At 41.3% G+C, this 25,196-nt stretch overlaps 1 protein-coding gene across 2 annotated transcripts in view; it reads left to right on the top strand.

The window, feature by feature from the left end:
- LOC140480647 (leucine-rich repeat and death domain-containing protein 1-like) overlaps positions 1-21,737 on the top strand; it is a 258,495-nt gene extending 236,758 nt beyond the window's left edge. The window contains exons 3-5 of one of the 2 annotated variants that reach the window (XM_072575795.1): positions 783-944; positions 1,083-1,203; positions 21,450-21,737. In XM_072575795.1, the coding sequence (XP_072431896.1) occupies positions 783-944; positions 1,083-1,203; positions 21,450-21,630 (464 nt within the window). In that variant the 3' untranslated portion in view covers positions 21,631-21,737. Of the gene's footprint in view, positions 1-782; positions 945-1,082; positions 1,204-11,253; positions 11,361-21,449 lie in introns of those variants that run through there. The other variant, XM_072575796.1, reaches the window with a different exon arrangement.
- Positions 21,738-25,196: the final 3,459 nt, after the last annotated feature.

The following is a 25,196-nucleotide window of genomic DNA, read 5'->3' as shown; positions in this document are numbered from 1 at the left end:
TGAAGCAATCAACATGTCCAAAAAGAGACGATATAGCCATCACCCCCTTGATGTTTAATTACACTGCCGGCACTGAATCACCCATGATTAATATCCTGAGGGTTGCCGTGGACCAGGAACTGAACTGGACCAGCCATTCAAATACAAGATTAGGTTAGAGGCCAGGAATTCATTGATGAGTAACTGACAAAACTTTGTCTTGCCAATGTCTGTCCCCAAGGCACAAGTTAGGAGTGTTTCTTCTTGTGTGAATAAGTGCATTTGAAACAACATTCAAGAAGCCTGAGTACCACCTAGGATAAAGGAACACACTTGGCTAGCATGCCATCCACCACCTTTCACATGCATTCCCTTCAAAACTGCTTCTTCCAAACGGTGTTCAACATGGAAGAGTATTGATCCGTCAGCTGAAGGGGGACAGGTGGTGATAATTAGCAGGCACATCGAAAATATGGAAAATGTGCATCCTTGGGAAATTGGCTTTATTTTTTGATGGTGTCATTATCTCATCTAAACCCCAAAATATTTTTAAGTGTAGAACTGCAGATGCTGGAGATCTGAACCAAAAACAAAAACAAAATGCTAGAGAAACTCAGCAGGTCTAGAAGCATCTGTGGAGAGATTAAAATATAGAGTTAACGTTTCAAGTCCAGTAACCCCTCATCAGAACACTTCTTTTTGTTTTTGCTCCATCCCCCAAAATTTACTGTTTTCAATGGAATTCATTGAAAATACCAGAATCCCTTTAAAAATTGAAAAAGTCTTTTTTGATTTTTTTTCAGGAAATGCATTAACTTCATTACCAACTAATTTTGGACAGCTGCAGTCTTTGAAAGAAATAGATTTGAATGAAAACCCACTAGTAAGACCTCCAAAGATAGTATGTGAAGGAGGAACACTCACACCAATTGAACAATATTTGAAATATGCCTATGAAAAGGACAGTAAGTATTTTGTGTTGAATAACATAGTAAGAAGCAGTCATTATGTGGCGATTATTAACAGTGGCAATCTAAATATAACCATGATCAATAATTCCTCCAGTTTTGCATGTGTCATTTTATTTAATCTTTTTGTTTTAGAAAAGTTTCTGAAGAAAGTTTTACAATTAATACCAAATCATGTCTCTCCTGAAGATTTTGGATATTTCTGTTCAAAGCTCCATCTACCTGCTAGTGACATTACTGCTCTTGAAAAATCAAGGTTTGGCTTTTCATACCTTCAAATCTTCCCAAATATTTTCAGAATGTAAAACAGCCTATAGAGAATTTAGCATTGTTGTCATCTGTGTGAGGACTTCCTGTGAAACACAGGTTTTGAATTCTAATCAGATGAAATCAGAGATTCATGTGAAAAAGGAAAATCTGTAACTATGCGTGACTTTAATCTGCATATGGATAGGTCAAATCAAGTTAGTCACAGTACCATAGAGATGGAATTCCTTGAGTGTATACGGGATAGGTTTTCTGGACTAATACATTGAGGAACCAAATACATTGAAAAGAGGCCATCTTAGACTGTGTACTATGCAATGAGAAAAGAATAATTGGTAATGTTGTTGGAAATGAGTGACCATAATATGACGAAATTCCACATCAAAGTGGAGAGTGAAGTAATTGATTCTGAGATTAATGTTCCTGAATCTTAATAAAAGAAATATGATTGTATGAGATGTGAATTGGCTATGATGGATTGGGGAAGTGTTACTGAAAGAAATTAGAGTAGATCAGCAATGTCAAACATTCAAAGAGCAAAGAGGTGAACTACAAAAGTTGTTTCTTTCATTTCTGATGCCAGAGTGCAAAGAGAATGGTGGCCAAGCAATGGTTTATAAAGGAAGCTAGAGATATTAGATGCAAAAGAAGGCATACAAATTGTCAAGAGAAATCAATAGTCCTAATGATTGGGAACACTTTAGAAGTCAAAAAAGGAGGACCAAGGCATTGATAAAAAAGGGGAACATAAGAGTATGCAGGTAAGCTTGGAGGGAACTGATTATAAAAGATAAAAATATGTAAAGAGAAAAAGATTGGTAAAAACTAATTTTTTTATTCATTCCCGGGATGAGATGTTACTGTCTAAACCAGTACTTCTTGTCAATCCAAGAGGAAAGTTAAGAATCAACCACATTGCTGTGGATCTGGAGACACATGTAGTCCAGACCAGGTAAGGATGGGAGATTTTCTTCCCTGAAGGACATTAGGTTAGATTCCCTACAGTGTGGAAATAGGCCATTTGCCCAACAGGTCCACACCGACCCTCCAAAGAGCAACCCATCTCTCTATGATTAATGCACCTAACACTATTGGCAATTTCACATGGCGAATCCATCTGACCTGCACATCTTTGGATTGTGGGAGGAAACCCACGCAGACACAGAGAGAATGTGCACACTCCACACAGCCAGTCGCCTGAGGCTAGAATTGAACCTGGGTTCCTGGCACTGTGAGGCTGCAGTGCTACCATAGAGCCACCATGCCACCCTAGTGAGCCAGGTGGGTTTTTCCTGACAATTAATAATGGATTCATGGTCATCATTAGGCCCTCAATTCCAGAATTTTATTGAATTCAAATTTCCCCATCTGCCATGGCAGGATTCAAACCCGGGCCCCCCGAACATTGCCTGGATCTCTGAACTAAATATTCAGTGATAATACTACTAGGTCGTTGCCTCCTCCTCTCTACAGGCCTCTTACAGTCAGAAACATTGGAATTTATAATGGGGAGTGCAGAAATGGCTGATGAACTACATAAGATAGTGAAGTAGAATTAGACTATTTGGCCCTTTGAGTCTGCTCTGCTGTTAGATCATAGCTGATATGTTTTTCAACCCCATTCTCCTATCTTCTCCCTATAATCCTTGATCAATCTTACTAATCAAGAACCGATATATCTTTGTCTTGAATACAGTTAATAACTTGGCCTCCACAGCCTTCTGTGGCAATGATTTCCACAGATTTACCACCCTCTAGCTGAAGAAATTCCCCATTTTTTGTTATAAAGGGTCATCCCTTAATTCTGAGGCAATCGCTTCTGGTCCTAGTCTCTCCCACTAGTGGGAACATCTTCTCCGTGTTCACTCTGTCCAGGCCTCAATCATAGAAAAGAATCATAGAATCCATACAGTGTGGAAACAAGCCATTCGGCCCAACAAATCCATACTGACCCTCCAAAGAGTAACTCACCCTGACCAATTCCCCCTACCCTATATTTGCTCCTGACGAATGCACCTAACCTACACGTCCTTAAGTACGATGGGCAATTTAGCACAGCCACTTCACTGAACCTGCACATAGAGTCATAGAGATGTACAGCATGGAAACACACCATTCAGTCCAACTTGTCCATGCCAACGAGATAACCTCAACTAATCTAGTCCCATTTGCCAGCACTTGGCCCATATTACCCTAGACCCTTCCTATTCATATACTCATCCAGATGCCTTTTAAATGCTGTAACTGTACCAGCCTCCACCACTTCCGCTGGCAGCTCATTCCATACACGCACCACCCTCTGCGTGAAAAAGTAGCCACTTCGGTCTCTTTTATATCTTTCCACTCTCACCCTGAACCTATTCCCCTACCACAGGGAAAAGACCTTGTCTGTTTATCCTATCCATACCCCTCATGATTTTATAAACCTCTATAAGGTCACCCCTCAGCCTCTGACACTCCAGGGAAAACAACCCCAGCCTATTCAACCTTTCCCTATAGCTCAAATCCTCCAACCCTGGCAACATCCTTGTAAATCTTTTCTGAACCCTTTCAAGTTTCACAACATCCTTCCGATGTGAAGGAGACCAGATTGCACACAGTATTCTAAAAGTGGCCTAACCAATGTCCTGTACAGCCGCAACATGACCTCCCAGCTCCTATACTCAATACTCTGACCAATAAAGGAAAGCATACCAAATGCCTTTTTCACTATCCTATCTACCTGTGACTCCACTTTCAAGGAACTGTGCACCTGCACTCCATGGTCTCTTTGTTCAGCAACACTCCCTCGAACCTTACCATTCAGAGTATAAGTCCTCCTTTCATTTGCTTTTCCAAAATGTAGCACCTTACATTTATCTAAATTAAACTCCATCTGCCACACCTCAGCCCTTTGACCCATCTGATCAAGATTTCATTGAACTCTGAGGTAACCTTCTTCGCTGTCCATTACACACCTCCAATTTTGGTGTCATCTGCAAACCTGCTAACTATACCTCCTATGTTCCAGTCATTTATGCAAGTGATGAAAAATAATGAACCCAGCACCGATTCTTGTGGCAAACCACTGGTCATCGGCCACCAATGGAACGGGAGAGGCTGAATAGGCTGGGGCTATTTTCCCTGGAGCATTGGAGGCTGAGGGATGACCTTATAGAGGTTTATAAAATCATTGGGAGTTGGGTAGGATAAACAGACAGGGTCAGCAGGTGGAAACTGGAGCACACCCACATAGACATGGGGAGAATGCACAAACTCCATCCCATCAGTCGCCCGAGGCCGGCATTGAACCCACGTCCCTGGCATTGTTAGCAGTGCTAACCACTGAGTCACTGTGCTGCTCATTACTATTCTATAAGTTTCAATGAGATCTGCCTCATCCTTTTAAATTCTGAGAACAGATCCAGAGTCCTCAAACCCTGCCCGTATGACAAGCCCTTCATTTCTGTGATCATTCTTGTAAACCTCCACTGGACCCTCTCCAATGGCAACACATCCTTTCTTAAATACAGGGCTCTCAGCATTCTCAATGCAGTTTGATCTTATATAGCCTCGGCAATAGATCTCTGCTTTTCTATTCTAGCCCACTCAGAAATGAATGCTAGCATTACATTTGTCTTTCTAACTGCCAACTAGATTAGATTAGATTACTTACAGTGTGGAAACAGGCCCTTCGGCCCAAGAAGTCCACACCGCCCCGCCGAAGCGCAACTCACCCATACCCCTACATCTACCCCTTACCTAACACTACAGGCAATTTAGCATGGCCAATTCACCTGACCTGCACATCTTTGGACTGTGGGAGGAAACCGGAGCACCTGGAGGAAACCCACGCAGATACAGGGAGAATGTGCAAACTCCACACAGAGAGTCGCCTGAGGCGGGAATTGAATCCAGGTCTCTGGCGCTGTGAGGCAGCAGTGCTAACCACTGTGCCACCGTGCCGCCCACAAACTAAACCTCTATGTTAACCCTAAGAGACTCCTGAACTAGGACTCCTAAGTCCCTTTCTGCATCGGATTTCCAAAGGCTTTGCCTATTAAGAAAAAGCCTCTCTTTTTCCAACCAAAGTGCATAACCTCACACTTTCCCTCATTGTATTCCATCTGCCTCTTCTTTGCCCACTATCTTAGCCTGTCCAAGTCCTTCTGCAGCTTCTTTGCCTCCTCAGCACTACCACAACACAAATTCCAAACTTCGCTTCTGTCTTCACATACCAGAAATGATGGAGAACAGAGGGTTTAGTCAGAGGAATGAACTGAAGCAATTCTCCAGACTGATCTCAAGACTCTGATTGGTCTTGGCTCTGCCCTCTGAAACTGGATCCTCAGCTTTCTGATACACAGACTGCAATCAGTGAAGATAGAAAACTGCACGTCCTCCACGATAACACTCAACACAGGAGCATCCAAAGGATATGTCCTCAGCCCTCTACAGTACTTTCTGTACACGCATGACCGTATTGCCAAATTCTGAACAAATGCCATATACAAGTTTGCTGATGATACCACCATGGTGAGACAGATATCTAACAACGACGAGTCAGAATACAGAAGGCAGATAGAGGGCTGGTGACGTGGTGCAATGAAAACAACCTCTTTCAATGTCGGCAAAACGAAAGAACTGATCATTTACTCCAGAAAGAAAGGAGGAGAACATACCCCCATCAACACCAATGGAGCTGAGGTTGATTGAGTGGAGAGCACCAAGTTCCTCGGAGTGATGATAACTGACAACCTGTCCTGGATTTCCTATGTAGGTGTGACAGTCAAGAAGGCACAACACCACCTCTACTTCCCCAGATGGCTCAGGAAATTTGATACGTCCGTAATTACCCTCATTAACTTCTACAAATGCACCATTGAAAGCATTCTGTCCGGGAGCATAACAACCAGGTGTGGCAACTGCTCTGCCCAGAATAATAAGAAATTGCAAAAGGTTGTGTGCACAGCTCAGACCATCACAGAAACCAACCCTCCATCCACGAACTCCATTTACACAGCTAGCTGCCATGGAAAGGCTGCCAACATCATCAAAGACCCATTGCACCCTGGTAATACTCTCCTACAACCCCATCCATCAGGCTGAAGATACAGAAGCTTGAATACACACAGCAGCAGGTTCAGGTAGAGCTTCTTCCCAGCCATTATTAGACTGATGAATGGATTCCCTAACTTCAAATAATGCTGATCTTGCTAACATTGATCTTGCTTAGTACACTCCCTGTGTGACATAAATTGCATGCCTTTCCTAAGTTTTCTTTTCACCCTATGATCTGTATGTCCTTGCTTACTATGATCTGCCTGTATTACTTGTAAACAAAGCATTTCACTGTACTTAGGTACACGTGACAATACATAAATCAAATCAGATCAAATTAACTGGAGAAATGGTGTTGGAGAAATTGATGAGATTGAACGCTGATAAATTCCCAAAGCCTGTTAATCTACATCCCAGAGTACTTAAGAAAGTGGCCCCAGAAATAATGAATAAAGTAGTTCTACTATAACATGCATTTCATTAACACAAATTTGCTATAACATGATGGACAAATTGGGGACACTGTTTCTAAAGTGCAAAGTTTTCAAAAGTGTATTAGTTATAACATGATTCCAGCCCTATTAGTTTAAATAGTGCTGCAATTTTCTTATAACACGGGATTGCATGAGAACAGAACTACCGTATTATGGCAAAATTGATTGTACACTGGTGGTCATTTTCCAAGGGGGAATCAGCTTAGCTCAGTTGGCTGGATTGTTGGTTTATAGAGCAGTGTGATGAAAATAGGATGGGTTCAATTCCCATTGCTGATTTGAGGTTTCCATGAAGGACTCTCCATCACACCTCTTCCCTCGTCTGAGGTGTGATGGCCCTCAGGTTAAAATCACCACCAGTTGCTTCTCTTTAATGAGAGAAGTCTCTATGGTCTGGTAAGACTATGGTGATACAACAAGAATATCTTCCAAGACTCTTCAGACTCAGGAACAGTTTCTACAGGTTGGAGGGTCACTGCTGTTACTCCATTATTTAAAAATGGAGGTAGAAGGTAAACAGGAAATAATAGATCAGTGAGTCTGATGTTGCTCGTGGTGAAGATGCTCAATTCCATTATTGATATTTTTGTCTCAGCACACAGAAAACAGTGGTAGAATCAGACAGTCAGCATGGATTTGCAAAAAGGAAATCATGCTGAACAAATTCATTGGAATTCTCTGAGGATGTAATGAGTAAAGTTGACCAGTGGGAGTCAATGGATGTGATTTATTTGGACTTTCTGATGGCTTTTGCAATGTCCCATGTAGGAGATTAATGTGTAAAATGAAACCATGTGACATTGGGGATAATATGTTGAGATGGATTAAAAAAATGGTTAGCAAATAGGAAACAAACAGTTGGAATAAATTAGTCTTTTTTCTGAGTGGCAGGCAGTGACTAGAAGTGGACTGTAGGGATCAGTATTAGGATCTCAGCTGTTCAAAATATATGTTCACGACAAACATAAGGGAATTAAATGTGATATCTCCAAATTTATAGATGACACAAAGTTACGTGGTAAGGTGAGCTGTGAGGAGGATGCAGAAATGTTGCAGTGTGATTTGGACAGGCTAAGTGACATTTGCATGGCAGATGCAGTGTAATGTGGATAAATATGAGGTACCAAACTGACTATTTGGGATGGCAAGACTGACGTATGAAGAGAAATTGAATTGTTTAGGATTGTATTCATTGGAGTTTCAAAGAATGAGGGGGGATCGCATAGAAATTTTAACAGAACTAGACAGATTAGATGCAGGAAGTGTACTCCTAATGTGGGTGAGTCCAGAACCATCAGCATCATAGTTTGATGTTCAGGGATAACCTTAGGACTGTGATCAGGAGAAATCTCTTCACCCAAAGAGCTTTTGGAATTCACTACCATTGAAAGTGTCTGAGGACAAAACAGGATGTGTTTTCCAGAAGGAGGTAGATATAGCTATTGTGTCTAAAGGGATCAAGACCTATGGGAGAAGGGCAGCATTAGGCTATTGAGCTTGATGAACAGTCATGATCGTAATGAATGGTAGAGCAGGCTCAAACAGTTTAATGGCCTACTCTAGCTCCTATCTTCTATGTTTCTTTGTCTAACAATGGTAATGGTGTAGAATCATAGAATTTTCCAATACAGAAGGAGGCAATTCAACCTGTCGTGTCTGTACAGGCTCCCAAAAGAGCTACCCAGCTAGTCCCATTCTCTAGCCCTATCTCTGTAGCCCTCTAAATTCATCACTTTCAAATGGACATTCATCTCTCTTTAGAAATCTTGTATGGAATCTACCTTCACTACTCTCCCAGGTAGAGCATTCCAAATCCTATCAACTCTCTCACTCCTAGCTTTCTTGCTCACACTCTTGAAATTGTGACCTCCAAGTTACTGATTTACTAACTAGTGGAAGCAGAACATCCTTCTTTACCTGTCATAATTGTTCCTAAATTTGAACACTTCACTAAGGTTACCTTTTAGACTTCTTTGGTCCAACAAAAATAAGCCCAATTTCTCCAATCTCTCCTTGTATCTAAAATCCTTCCCACTCTCTCCAGGGCTTTACCATCTTTCCTTAAATAAGGTGCCCGGAACTGAACACACTACTTCAAATGTGGTCTGACCAATTGTTTATACAGGTCTAGCATCACTCCCTTGCTTTTAAACTCTGTGCTTCTATTTATAAATCCAAGGATCGTATAAGCCTTCTTAACAACTGTTTCAGTTTTCTTGGCCATCTTCAGAGAACTATGCACTTGGACCCTAAGGTCTCTCTGCTCCTGTTGTCCCCCAAAAACGTTGTACCATTGAGCCTGTACTGTCTCTTCATGTTTCTTCTGCCATTACCTCACATTTCTCTGCATTGACATTCATCTGCCAGGCATCTGTCCATTTGGCAACTTGTCAATTTCCCCCTGAAGTCACATAGCATCAACTTCACAATTCATTAATCTCCCCAACTTAGTATCAACTGCAAATTTAGAGATTTGCCCTCAACACCTATCTCCAAATTGTTTACATATATCAGAAAAAATAAGAGTCCTTGGGAATACACCTTTCAAATGCTGTCTAGTCTGAGAAATACCCACCAAACCTCTCTTTCCTATCTTTTGGCCAACTTCTAATCCATGCTGCTAAGTACCTATCCATCCTAAACATTTCTAATTTGCTAACCAACCTGCCATGTGGCACCGTATCACATGCTTTCTGAAAGTCCAAATACTGTATACAACATCCACAGTACTATCCTCATCCACTGCCTGTATCACATCATCAAATAACTCAAAACCAATTGTCAAATATAACCTGCCCTTGATAAAGTCATGTTGACTATCTAGTATTAGCTTATTTTCTCCAAGTTTATATTTATCTCATCCTGTATTACGGCCATCAGTTTTCCCAATATTGTTGTCAAGCTGACAGGTCTGTAGTTTCCTGGGTTATCCTTTGCCCTTTTCTTAAACAACAGTGTCACATTTGCAATCCTCCAGTCACCTGGTACTAATTCTGTGTTCAGAGAGACCTGAAACATTTCTGTCAGTAACCCTGTGATTTGCTCCCTTACCTCTCTGAGTAATCTCGTAGCCCATCAGGACCTGGCGACTTCTCTATCTGGGATACGACCAGCCTCTTTTAGCACCTTTAACTAATTTATCACTATACTGCTCAATTGTTCAAAATCCACATTTTCAACAGGGCCATTGTCACTGTCTTCTAATTTGGTCAAGACAGAAACAAAGTATTCATTTACTACTTCTACCATGCTCTTTGTTTCAGTGAGTAGTTTACCCTGAATGTTCCTTATGGGCCTCACTCTATCCTTCACTAAGCTTTACTAGTAATATATTGGGCGGCACGGTGGCACAGCAGTTAGCACTGCTGCCTCACAGCGCCAGAGACCCGGGTTCAATTCCCACCTTAGGCGACTGACTGTGTGGAGTTTGCACATTCTCCCCGTGTCTGCGTGGGTTTGCTCCGGTTTCCTCCCACAGTCCAAAGATGTGCAGGTCAGGTGAATTGGCCATGCTAAGTTGCCCGAAGTGCTGGGTAAGGGGTAGATGTAGGAGTATGGGTGGGTTGCGCTTCGGCGGGGCGGTGTGGACTTGTTGGGCCGAAGGGCCTGTTTCCACACTGTAAGTAATCTAATCTAATTTGAAGAACATTTTACTTTTTGTTTTAGCGCAGCCTACCATCCTCTCCTCATGCTTGCTTTTAGCCTTCCCTATACCAGTCTTAGCCTCTCCCCGGTATTTGAGGTACTCTTCCTGATTTCTATCGCTGTTATTATTATTATTCAGGTATGCATCGTATGCCTCCTTTCTCTTCCTTATTTTCTCATCAATATCCTTAGTCATCCAAATATTCTTGCTTTGGTTGACCCATATTTACTTCTCATGGGTATGTCCTTACTTGCACCATTTTCAATTCAGGAAATTCTTGATAGGTATATGTAGGAATGAATTTTAATTCTCAAAATGGTTATACTGGATTGGGTATCAACTCTCAGCAGATGACAATTTAAATATTGTCATACCTCAGATTTTAGCTGTCTTCTAGTTCTAACTAGAGTTTCTTCAGCCTAAAGGAAGGTGAGGGCTATTGTATAAAAGATTTGGTTTGATATTTTTCAATCGATCAATCTGTTCAGAGAATGTTATTGACTCACCTCTGAAGCAAGTGAGACTTGAAACCAGACCTCCTGATTCTACCTCTGCACTATAAGAACCCTTGGAGTTTGTTATTTTTTATTTTCTAATCACACTGTTAAGAGATGCCATAACACAATATTGGAGCAGTGGGATTCAAACACCGGCCTCCTAACTCAGAGGTAGGGACACTGGAGCCTGAGTTTGTATGTTAAACTTTACTGAATCCAAACTTCACCAACTGCCCTGGTGCGATTCAAATCCATGTTCCCACAATATTAGCCAAGAGTTCAGGATTACTCGTCTAGTGGCATTACTACTGCAACAATATATCCCTGATGAGCACAATGCATTCTACGCTTGCTTTGAACAGAAACTCAGTGAAATGATGTCACCTGTCTCAACACTCTCAGATGCACCTGTACCAAAGGTCACCACCACAGATGTTAGATCAGCCTTCTTGAGAGTGAACCCACAGAAAGCAACTGGCCTGGATGGAGTCCCCAGCCATGCACTCAGATCCTGTGGACTAGCTAGTGGGAGCATTGATTGACATCTTTAACCTCTCCTTACTTCGATCTGAAATCCCAAGAATACTACCATTATCCCTGGTGCTAAAGAAAAATCATGCAGTGTGCCTCAGTGACTACAGCCTGGTGGCTCTGATCTCCATAGTTATGAAGTCCTTCAAGAGGTTAGTCATAGCTTACATCAACTCCAGGCTACGAGAATGATTTGATCCTTTGCAAAATGCCTACCGGTACAACAGGTCCACAGCAGACATCATCTCCCTGGCCCTACACTCATCCCTGGAATAGCTGGATAACAAGGATGCATATATCAGGCATAATATTGACTACAGCTTCACCTTAAATTCCATAATTCCAATCAAACTCATCTACAAACTCCTAAACCTAGGTTTCAGCTCCCCCCATTGCAACTGGATCCTTCACTTCCTGACCCATTGACTACGATCAGTAAGTATAGGCAACAGCGCCTCCTCTACCATAATCGTCAACACTGGTGTCCCATAAGGTTGTGTACTCAGCCCCCTACTGTATTCCTTATACACTCATAACAGTGTGACCAAATTCCACACAAACCCCACTTTCTGACCATTGTTGTAGGTCAGATCTCAAACAATGATGAGACAGAGTACAGAAGAGAGATTGAATGCTTACCGGCATGGTGTAAAGACAACAATCTGTCCATTAATATCAACAAAATGAAAGAGCTGGTCATTGACTTCAGGAAGCGGAGTGGAAGGTATGCTCCTGCCTGCATAAATCTGTCCTTGTTCACCCAATCAACATGACAGTCAAGAAAACACAACTACGCTTCTACTTCCTCAGGAGGCTAAGGAAATTTGGCATGTCAACAAAGTCTCTTAGATATTTTTATAAATGCACCATAGAAAACATTCTATTTGGATGCATCACAGCGTGGTATGACAACTGCATTTCCCAAGACCTCAAGACGTTACAGAGACTTGTGAACGTAGTCCAGTCCATCACACAAACCAGCCTACCCTCCATTGACTCCACCTATACTTCCCATTGCCTCGGGAAAGCAAATAACATAATCAAAGACCCTTTCCACCCCAGACATACTCTCTTCCAACCTCTTCTGTCAGCAGAAGATTTAAAAGTTTGAAAAAATGCATGATCAGATTCAAGAACAACTTCTTCCTGGCTATTATCAGGCATTTGAACAAACCTGTCAAATGTTAATATTAAACTCTCTCTCTGCACTTCTCTGTGCCTGTAACGCTATATTCTTCCCTCTGTTCTCCCACCTGATGCAGTTTATATGATATGATTTGCCTATAGAGCGTGCAAAACATTATGCATTGTATCCCGGTACATGTGACAGTAATAAATCAAATCAAATCCCCACAGGTTTGTTGTTTTTGTGATATGTTTTCCAAATCATTATTATTATTATTATATTCCAAATATTATTGTACACCTCTAGAAAAGGTGGGACTTGAAACCAGACCTCCTGGCTCAGAGGTAGGGACATTACCACTGTGCCACAACAGTCTTGTTTAGCTTTTAAATCAACCTGTTCAGACACATTATAAGCCATGGCTTGAGAAAGTGGTACTTTAATCCAAGTCTCCTGGCTCAGAAGTATGGAAACCATCATTGTGCCAGAGCCCTCTTTAGTTTGTTGTTAGGGCTGTTATATGAAAAACCTGGTTAGATATTTTTAATCAATCTGTTCAGAGATGTTATTGTCACACTTCTGGAGCAAGTGGGACTTGAACTCCAACTGCTTAGTCGATGGGTAGGGTCAAGAGGGCCCCACCACACTCAAGCCAAGGAGGAGTCAAGCCTATAATCTTCTCATCTGTGGCCAGACACTTTATCTATTATGTCACTAAGCCACAGCATAGTTCATTTGTTATTTTAAAAATTTAACCTATTTCCCTAAACAACCTGTTCAGAGATGTTATTATACACCTCTGGAGCAGGTGGCACATCAGCCTAGGCTTTACTGGTCCAGGCATTGGGACATTACCAGTTCACGAGAAGTATTTTGTTAGAAATTTCAGACTTAAAAAAGAAATGGATACATTTGACTGGTAAGTTGCAATAAGAGGGTATCACATACACTTTGACTAATTATTTTAAGGTGGTCAGAATTAATTGACAATTTACTTGTGCTGTCAAATATTGGTAAAGATTTCCCAGAACTCACAACCCTTGAACTAGAAATTTCTCCTGATCTCAATCTTAAATTTAATTCTGAGACTATGTCCTCTGGTCCTAGACTCTCCCATGAGGGGTAACATCATCTCAGCATTTACCATGTTTCAATGAAATCAGATCTCATTCTTTTAAATTCCAATGAGTAGAGCCTCAGCCTGTATAACCTTTGGTCATAAGACAATCCCTCCATATCCAGGAGGGATAACCTTTTCTGAACTGTCATTAATGAGAAGATAACTTTACTTAAAAAAGGGAACCAAAACTGCTCACAGTACGCCAGTGCCTTGTACAGTAAGACCTCCCTACTCTTATACGCCAATCCCTTTGAAATAAGGGCTAACATTCCGTTAACCTTTCTGATTACCTGCTGCACTTACGTGCTAGCTTTTTGTGTTTCTTGCTCAAGTATCTCCAAGTCTCTTTGTGTTGCATCTTTCTGCTGTTTTTCTTCATTTAAATAATACTCTTCTTTTGTTCTCCCTTCTGAAATGAACAACTCTTCAGTTTTCCACAATCTAGATTCCATTTGCCGATATTTTCCCACTTGCTTTGAGAATCAATATTTCTCAGCAAGCAGTTTGTATCCCTCTTGTAATCTGCCTTTCGATCTACTTTTGTGTCATCTGCAAATTGGCTACAATAGACTCACTCCCCCCCACCTCCATGTCATTAATATGTAGATCATGGTCCATACTGGTACTAATGACATTAGCAGGAAATGAGATGAGGTCATAGAGTCATGAAGATGTACAGCATGGAAACAGACCCTTTGGTCCAAACTATCCATGTCGACCAAATACCCCAACCCAATCTAGTTCCACCTGCCAGCACCGGGCCCATATCCCTCCAAACCACTCCTATTCATATACCCATCCAAATGCCTCTTAAATGTTGCAATTGTGCCAGCCTCCACCACTTCCTCTGGCAGCACATTCCGTACTCGTACCACCCTCTGTGTGAAAAAGTTGCCCCTTAGGTCTCTTTTATATCTTTCCCCTCTCACCCTAAACCTATGCCCTCTAGTTCTGGACTCCCCAATCCCAGGAAAAAGACTTTGTCTGTTTACCCTATCCATGCCCCTCATAATTTTGTAAACCTCTCAGCCTCCGATACTCCAGGGAAAACAGCCCCAGCCTGTTCAGTCTCTCTCTATAGCTCAAATCCTCCAACCCTGGCAACATCTTTGGAAATCTTTTCTGAGCCCTTTCAAGTTTCACAACATCTTTCCAATAGGAAGACCAGAATTGCACGCAATATTCCAACAGTGGCCTAACCAATGTCCTGTACAGCCTCAACATGACCTCCCAACTCCTGTACTCAATACTCTGACCAATAAAGGAAAGCATACCAAACGCCTTCTTCACTATCCTATCTACCTGCGATTCCACTTTCAAGGAGCTATGAACCTGCACTCAAGGTCTCTTTGTTCAGCAACACTCCCTAGGACCTTACCATTAAGTGTATACGTCCTGATAAGATTTGCTTTCTCAAAATTCAGCACGTCACATTTATCTGAATTAAACTCCATCTGCCACTTCTCTGCCCATTGGCCCATCTGGTCAAGATCCTGTTGTAATCTGAGGTAACCCTCTTTGCTGTCTACTACACCTCCAATTTTGGTATCATCAGCAAACTTACTAACTGTACCTCTTATGCTCGCATCCAAATCATTTATGTAAATAACAAAAAGTAGAGGACCCAGCACCAATCCTTATGGCACTCCACCTGCAAAGGAAATTCAGAGAGTTAGGTAGAAAGTTGAAAAGCAGGACCTCTAGAGTTGTAATCTCAGGATTACTCTCTGTGCCATGTGCCAGTGAGGCCAGTAAAAGGAAGCGAATACATAGCACATAGATCAATACAACACAGTACAGGCCCTTCAGCCCTTGATGCTGTGCTGACCTTTTTTCCTACTCTAAGATCAAACTAACCTACATATGCTTCATTTTACTATCAAACATGTGCCAAGAGCTGCTTAAATGTCCTGAATGTATCTGACTCTACTACCACTTCTGGCACTGCACTCCACACACCTACCACTCTGTGTAAAGAATGCCTAAACCTTCCTCTAATCCCCTTAAAATTAAGCTCCCTTGTGATAGACATTTCCACCATGAGAAAATGTCTTTGACTATTCACGCTATCTATGCCTGTCATCATTTGTACACCCTTATCAAGTTGTCTTTCATCCTCTTCATTTCAATGAGAAAAACCTTAGCTCCCTCAATCTTTCTTCAAAAGACGTGCCCTCCAGGCAGCCTCCTGGTAAATCTCTTCTGCACTCTCTCTAAAACTTCCACATCCTTCGTTTAATAAGGCAACCAGAACTGAACACAATATTCCAAGTGTGGTCTAACCAGCTTTGCAGCTTTCCGGCCTTGCATAACTTTGCAGCTCTTAAACTCAATCCCCCTGCTCATGAAAACCAACGCACCATACGCCTTCTTAACAACCCTGTCAACTTGGGTGCAACTTTGAGGGATCTATGAACATGGACCCCAAGATCCCTTTGTTCCTTCATACTGCCAAGAATCCTGTTTTTAATCCTGTATCCTGCATTCAAATTTGACCTTCCAAAATGAATCACTTGACACTTTTCCAGGTTGAACTCCAGCTGACACTTAGCAGCCCAGTTCTGCGTACTGTAAATGTCCCATTGCAACCTACAACAGCCTTCCACACTATCCACCACTCCAGCAAACTTATTAGCCCACCCTTCCACTTCCTCATCCAAGTAATTTATCAGAATTACAAAGAGCATAATTAACAGAACAGATCCCTGTGGAACACCGCTAGTCACCGAGCTCCAGGCTGAATACTTTCCATCTACTATCACCCTCTGTCTTCTATGGGCCAGCCAATTCTGTATCCAGACAGCCCAATTTCCCTGTATCCCATGCCTCCTTACATTCTGAATGAGCCTACCATGGGGAACCTTATCAAACACCTTGCACAGTTGAACATATCACTAAAGAGCTGGAGAAGAAAGAGGGCTTCAGCTATCTGGATCATTGTAATTTTTCCAGGGCAGGAGGGAGCTGTACAAAAAGGACAGGTTGCACCTAAACTGGAGGGGCATCTATAGCCTTGTAGAGAGTTTTGCTAATGTCATTCAGGAAGGTTTCAACTCGTGTGATTGTGGTGGGGCATTGGGGTGGGAACCTGAACAGTCGGTCAACATGTGTAGTGATTGAGGAGAAGGTAGAGATTCGGTCAAGTCAAATAGGAGGAACATACAGGTTAGTGAACATGGTGAGACTGCCAGTTTAAAGTGTATTTATTTCAATAGAATTTAACAGTAGCTCAAATGAGCTTAGAACCTGGATTAGTACATGGAACTATGGTATTGTAGTTATTACAGAAATTTGGTTGAGAGAAGGGCAGGACTGACAGCTCAATGTTTCAGGGTTTAGATGTTTCAGCATGATCGAGAGGGATATAAAAGGGGTGGGGGAGTTGTATTACTGATTAAAGAGAATGTCACAGCAGGCTCATCCAGCAAGACATCGGGCCATGACAGTAACATTATATGAATTGACTGCCTGCATTAACTGCTTGCAGATTGTGTACTTTTTGAGCAAAAATAGAGTGTATCTGCAAATACAATTCTACAAATACAAATTCCCCCCATAGACCTTTATGTGTGTATGTGTGGAAGAGATTGAAGTTAAGACTGCTTAATTTCTGCCCCACCACCAAAATGAACCCCATTGGCCTTGTGACAGACACGTAGGAATTAATCAGACAAATCAGACTCCGGGAATTCTTCCAAGATGTCAACAGTGATCCCAACGAGACAACTGTCAAACCTGAACAGTCATCAGAGAGATCCATAGTGGAGCGACCAAAGAAGGAATCAATTTAGACCCCTCGAAGGGCCGCTGCCCTGGGTCTGACATATGTGCTCAAACTGTCAGGAAATGTGTAAGTGCCAGATTCATCAGCCGCACCAACAAGGTAGAGCAAAACATACCCGATCACAACACAACACTGTCCATGCTCTCAAAATCAATAGCAACATTGACATCAAATCAGCAGATAAAGGAACAGCCATCATCATTCAGAATAGAACAGACTACTACAAGGAAGTGTACCAACAACTGAACAAAGAGGAACGCTACAGGCAACAACTTGCCGATCTGACCAAAGGACACACCGTGAACTGAACAGATTGATCAAGACTTTTGATCCAGTCCTTCAGAGAACCCTATACACTCTCATCTCACATACTTCTCACGTTGGGGACCTCTACTGCCTTCCAAAGATACACAAAGCCAACACACCTGGTTGTCTCATCATGTCAGGCAATGGAATCCTGTGTGAGACCCTCTCTGGCTATGTCGAGGATCCCTCGAAACCCATTGGACAGGGAACCCCCAGGTTCTGTCGCGACACGACAGACTTTTTACAGAAACCCAGCACCCATGGATTAGTTGATTTGGGAACATTCCTCATCATAATGGACGTTTCGCCACTCAACACCAGCATCCCCCACAATGATGGCATCACTGTGACAGCCTCAGTACTCAATACCAACAACTGCCAATCTCCGAGTACCATTCTACAACTCATATGCTTCATTCTCAACCACAACAATTTTACCTTTGACAACCAGTTCTTCATCCAGACACACAGAACAGCCCATGGGGACCAAATTTGCACCCCAATATGCCAACAGGTTCATGCACAAGTTTGAACAAGACTTCTTTGTTGTACAGGATCTCCAATCAGCACTATACACCAGATATATTGATAACTTTTTCTTCCTCTGGACCCATGGCGATGAGTCACTGAAACAACTGCACAGTCATGTAAACAAGTTACATCCCACCATCAGACTTAGCATGGACTACTCTTTAGTATCTGTCACACACATCTCCATGCACCTCAGTATCTCACTCTACCACAAACCCATGGATAACCTCAGGATTCTACACTTCCCTAGCTTCCACCCTAAACATATTAAAACAGCCATCCTCTACAGACAATCCCTATGCATATACAGGAAATGTTCAGATGATGAAGAACACAATGGATACCTGAAGATGCTGACAGATGCCCTCAAAAGAACAGGGTACGATGCTCAATTCATTGATCACCAATTCTGGCACGCCACAGCGAGAAACTGTAATGACCTCCTCAGGAGACAGACATGGGATGCAACCAATTGGGTACCCTTCGTTGTCCAATATTTCCTGGGAGCGGAGAAACTGCGCCATGCTCTTCGCAGCCTGCAACGCATTATCGATGATGATGAGCACCTCACCAAGATCTTCCCTGCACCTCCACTTCTCACTTTTAAACAACCGCCAAATCTTAAACAGTCCATTGTTCGCAGCAAACTGCCCAGCCTTCCGGACAACATCAACCACAACACTGTACAACCCTGTCATGGCAACCACTGCGAGATTGTCAGAGTGTACTGGATATCACCGTTACATATGGGGACACTACCCACCATGTACACAGCAGTAACTCATGTGACTCGGCCAATGTGGTCTCTCCCATATGCCGTAGGCAAGGATGCCCTGAGGCATGGTACATTGGCGAGACCAAGCAGACACTATGACAACGGATGAATGGATACCATGCAACAATCGCCAGACAAGGGTGTTCCCTCCCAGTTGGGGAACACTTCAGTGGTCAGGGGCATTTGGCCTCGGATCTTTGAATGACCGTCCTCCAAGGCAGACTTCGGGATGTGCAACAACGCAGAGTGGCCGAGCAGAGGCTGATAGCCAATTTCAATACCCATGAGGATGGCCTCAACTGGGACCTTGGATTCATGTCACACTACAGGTGACGCCACTACATATACACTCTCTCTCACACACACACACACACACGTACTCATACAGACTGTCTATCAAAAACACAGTCTCTCTCAGACACACACACACTCACGCAGACTGTCTCTCATACACACAGTCTCTCTCAGGCACGCACACATATGTTCCCCACACTCATAACCATGCGCATACCCTCTCACAGGCTTATACTCCGTCACACTCATGCACACACTCTACCAAGCAGGCACATGTAAACACACAATCTTTCATGAGCACTCACACTCACACACACACTCTCTCTCTCTCTTTTTCCCTCCCTCACATGCACACGCACACACATTTAAGTCTCTGGGGCGAATTTGGATTTGTAGAATTGCATTTGCAGATACATTCTATTTTTGTTCAAAAAGCACACAATCTGCAAGCAGACAATGCAGGCAGTCAATCCATTTACCATTTTATAAATTCCTACTTTGGAAAGAAAACCAGTCTGACTCAAGAGTGGGATACAGACAGACTCTAACCTCACGCCTTTAATACAGTGTCTGAGCTGAGATGTCACCTTTTTATGATAAAACCTTAAGCTACCTCAAGAATGTGGCTTAAAAGAAGTTCTGGGATTTAAATATTAATAAACCAAAATCTGCAAACCCATTCTAAAAGATGAAAGACTTAACAGCAATATAGGTTTGTTCAATATATCATTTTAATTGCATGACACTGTGATTTTTTAATATAAATTCTGTGTCTTATGATCCTATTCCACAGCTACCTGATAAAGGAGCAGTGCTCTGAAAGCTAATATTTCCAAATAAACCTGTTGGACTATAACCTGGTGTTGTGTGATTTTTAACTTTGTCCACCCCAGTCCAGCACTGGCATCTCCACTTTTTGAATCGTTGCAGTCCATTTTGTGTTTGAGACCCATAATTTTGTTATGGAGAGACTTTGAGGAATTTGACCCAAAGACCCTGGAGGAATATTTTAAATTCAAGAATGGAAGCGGCTGATTCGGGAACTTGAAGTTGCTGGTGCTCATGTGTATCTGCTGCTCTTGTCCTTATAGAATGTGATAGTCGTGGGTTTGAAAGGAGCATTGGTGAATTTCTGCCTGTCATTTTCTGATACTATACACTGCTGCTACTGTGCATCAGAGGTAAAGGCAATGAATGGATGTGATGTTAATCATACAGTTTGCTTTGTCTTGAATGGTGTCAAGCATCTTGAATGTTCTTGGAGCTGCAACTGGAGAGTATTCCATCACAATCCTTACTTAGGTCTTCTAGATGTGGACAGGCTTTAGAAGAGAGAATTAGTTACTGCAGGATTCCTAGCCATTGACTTGCTCTTGTGGCCACAGTATTTATATGGCTAGTTTAGTTCAATGTTCAGCTAGTTGTTTCTGGTCAATGGTAAACTCCAGGTCGTTGACAGTGGGAGATTGAGAAATGGCAATATATTGAATGTAAATTCTTTTTTGAAAATGGTTACTGTCAATCACTGTTAAGTTTCATCTTCTCAACCTCATCTCTTGCCTGAGGCATGGTGACCATCAGGTTAAACCATCACCAGTTGTCTCTCTCTCTCTAGTGAGAGATCAGCCCTTTGGTCCTCTATGATCATGGCAACCATCACTATTACTATATGCATATGTTCATGGCACTTGTCAGCTAAGACCTGCATGCTGTCCATGTCTCGTTGCATATTGACATGGACTCCTTCAGTAGCTGAGCAGATGTGAATAGCGCTGGATGATAAGTAACATGTGAAATGGACTTCTTGGAAGATTAATGAAGATAGCAACCCTCGAATCTTTTAACAATCAGATATTGAAATTGGGAACTTTGTGGATCAATGAACTAATGAACTGAACAGTTTTTTGAAAAATCTTCATCTACCTATGACACTTCAGTTTAATTTTGAGAACTTTCCAGTGGCCATTTTATATATAAGTAGGAGCAGATTATCCTTAACATTAATTCATTAATAAACAAAGTAATATTGATGCATTTACTGAGAAAAATGGAAAAGCACCATTGTTAAGACCTTGTTTTCCTTTTATTTAGGTTAGAATTAAAAGAGAAAATAAAGGAAGCTCTACAATGGTGGGAAAATAATCGTGCAAGTACACTAGAACCTGCTGAGGCTTTAGACGAGTTAATTCGAACACTATATAAAGCGGACTTGTATGGAATAACTTCTATAATCAAATCCTTAAGAATGTATGAACATGCTATCAGATTTTAAATTTGTTTCACGCCTGTGATGATTCCATTATAACTGGAAAAAAATGTTTTTGTCTGGATATCAAAAGGCCTTGTGAAAAGGAGATTAAAATAGTTGTTTTAACTAATGCTTCAGGAGTATTTGCAATATTTTGTGCCAGTGTGATCTATAGACACATTTAAGAACATTACAAATAACTCTTTTGTGCCAGCATATCACAGTCCTCGATCCCTTGATATTTGAAAATTCTATCATCTCTTTAAATACTTTCATTGATCAAGCCTCTACAATTCCCTGGGTTACTGGTTAGCTCAACCATTATTGCCCCATACCCAATTGCCTTTGAGAAGGCGGTGGTGGTGCCCACTTGAACTGCTGCAATAGTTTGGGTGTTGCACCATTCATAGTGCTGTGAAAAGAGCTCCAGGAGTTTGATCCAGGTACAGTGAAGAAAGAGTGATAAAGTTCCAAATAGAGTATTCCAATTGTTGAGGACTCCCAGGGGAACTTGCTCCTGAATGTACACCACTGTTCTGCCAATTATGCTGGGTCTGTGAGCCAGTGGGACAGCAATGTTGTTGTCTGGGATATTGTATGCAATATATGATTTTTCAAGGGTCTGTCCATGGTATCATTGGGGCTGCAGGCATCTTAAGTGTGGGAATTGGGGTGGTCGTATTGACTAGCTGAGGAAATGGTTCCAGTCATAGGGAGCAATTAAATGTAATGTGAGATCTGGTTGGGTAGAGGAGGGGAGCAGACATTCTGAAAGGAGATGTGAAGGAAACTCAAGGTGACTCTGCCTCACTCTGGAGTGATTATAGTGTCAGCAAATACATGGGCACCTTGAATATAAGGGGCTCTTGTGGTATAACAGCGACATTGGTCATAACATAAAGGCGATCAACTGAAATGGAGAGAGAATGAAGGGTTATTGAGGAAATAAAGATCACAACATATTGGAGATAAAAACAGAATTGGGTGGATATTGTGGGTCATGGGGAACCCTGCCGTGACCACAAATCCTGAAACTCAACATATTGATCCATTGATCAACTGTGCGATGTACTTTTTATTTTTTACACCAATCCACATAAAATGGGAGGAGTAAGTAACACATTTTAAAAGGTTGTGAAATCAATAGTTGGAATGTGTGGCCAATTGAAAAACCACTCCAGTAATCAGGAATCCAGTGATTGACCACTATCAAGGACCTGCCCTCATTTCCTAATTAAAATGCATGTTTGCAGAATTCATATCATCCAAAAATTGAAGCTTTCTTCTCACTTTTAAATTGGCCTACATTGAAGTAGTGTTTTCCCCATTTAATCCCAGTCTCCTGATCTTTAGTCACCTGGTACAGAGCAGGGGACAAATTAGGATATCTCCAAGACAGATACAATCTGGTCCAAGCAGCAGGTGATTGAGGTAGTCATTTCGCCTGATAGCTTGCCTCTCTTTGATGTTTACAATTATGCCTGGTAGTCCTTGGAAACAGCACATTTGGTGTCTCCTGGTACAATGAGGCCAATAAACAATGCAAAAGACTACTTCTAACAGTGTCTTCTTCCCCTTTATATTTCTTAGCTCCACCCATATGGATTCTAAGTCGTCTGATTCAAGATCATATCTTGTTATCGTATTTATTCCATCCTATACCAACAATGTTTCCCCACTACCCTTTCCTTTCTGTCTGTTCTTTTGAGAAGTCACATATCTGAATATTTTTGATCTTCTCGTACCTTTTTGTGATAATGACTATAAGATCATACCTATTAACATGTATTTATTTTAATTAATTTATTTTGTTCAGAGTACTATGTGCATTCAACTAAAGAGCCATTCATATTTACCAATTTCTCCTGCCTTTAACCCTACTTATTGCTGTTTTCTCTATGTTTGTGTATTCAGTCCTTTCCTGTCCTTCTCTGGGAGTCATTATCCAAATAGCTGCCCTGTAATGCTGCCAAATCCTCTTGCTGTGTAAACCTATATTTCCTCTCTCTCAAACCCCCCCCCCCCTCACCTCAATTAGTGTAAGATCATCTCTACACCCCTAGTTATTCATTCTGCCCAACACAGTTCAAGAGAAATGACCTCATCAGAACAGCTTTGTTTGACCCCAATATTGGTGCCTCTTTCTCTATCCTACCTGTTACCTCTTTAAAGAATTATAATAGATTTGTCAGGCATGATATCCCCTTCATGAAGCCAACCTTGATTATATTCTGAATTTCTAAATGCTTTTCATTATCTCCTTCATAGTAGACACTAACATATAAGTATTATGCACGTATATAAATTGAGCATTATCAAACGCATGGTACAATGACATTTAACTTGTATAAATTGTCATTCATTAATGAGTAAAAGGAGTGTGTTCACTTGTATTACCTAACTGTTGTGGCTTAAATTACATTCTCTGATACATTTATCCTCTAAACTAAATAATTTATCATTTAAACGTTGAAATCTGAAACACTGAGCATTTCTTTCCAAAGGTATTCTGAGATAGCATGTTCTAGGAGACAGCTTTTAACCATAAAAGAGGCACAAAAATGTCTAAAAGGCGATGTGTGGAGTTAAAAATCTGTCAGACGATCAGCTGCACAACACCACTTCCCAGGAGGCAAGAGAAAACCAGTGATGTTGGTAATGTACTATACTTTTTAAACTTATTGGACACTTGAGGGAGTGTCTTCATGTAATTCCTACGGTTTCACTATGATTGAACAGATTGATGATCACAAAAATATTTTTCCAATATTTCTTCCTTCTAACTGACATCATTCATTTGCAAAGGCTGGTATTTTATTCTTGAATTAAATGATTGGTTAAGCAGCAAAATTTTAAAATTCAATTTAAAACATTTACTGTTCTATCATTACTGTACATTATGTGATACTTTACCTCTGTCACCTGTTGTCTCCAGATATGAAAGCTTTTGTAGTGGTGACCCTGATGAAATTGTAACCCGTCACAAAACTCAATAATTCATGTAAAGTTTCAATTTTATTCATGAAACAAATTTTGAAATGTTACAACCATTTTATATTTGCACATCAGAGTTCCATAGCAGAAGATCCTATGTTAAGAATTGCATATATGTATTTTTGGGTACAGCTGTTCCACCGCCTGATTCAATCTCCTCGAATTGAAATCCTGGATCATTTTTAACTCTGTGCAAGTTATGTTTGTAAAATTAGCTGTAAAGTCGTCCTAACCTTAGCCTCTTTTCAAGCCCAAATAAGTAAGCTACCTAAATAAAAGCGAAGTACTGAAAGAGGCTGGAGATCAGAAATAAAAACAAAGTGCTGGAGAAATTCAGCAGTAACTGTGACAAGAGAATAAAGTTCTGAAGTAAGAGTCACATTGGTTGTGAAACACTTCTATCTCCACAGATGCTGCCAGATCTGTCAAGTTTCTCTGGCACGTTCAGTTTTTAAAGAAGGCACCTTAATTTGTAAAATAAAAAAATATTCAAAATGGGGAAAGTTAGTTTATTTTGCAAACTTTTATTGATTCAAGTATATTTGTCTTAATGAAAAAAACTATTATGAGATAACTGTAAAGTATATAATTTTTAA

The sequence above is a fragment of the Chiloscyllium punctatum genome, chromosome 8 (assembly GCF_047496795.1).
Source record: "Chiloscyllium punctatum isolate Juve2018m chromosome 8, sChiPun1.3, whole genome shotgun sequence".
NCBI classification, from domain to species: Eukaryota; Metazoa; Chordata; class Chondrichthyes; order Orectolobiformes; family Hemiscylliidae; genus Chiloscyllium; species Chiloscyllium punctatum.
The sequence above is the reverse complement of the archived record's forward strand: the minus strand, read 5'-3'. Positions and strand labels throughout refer to the sequence as shown.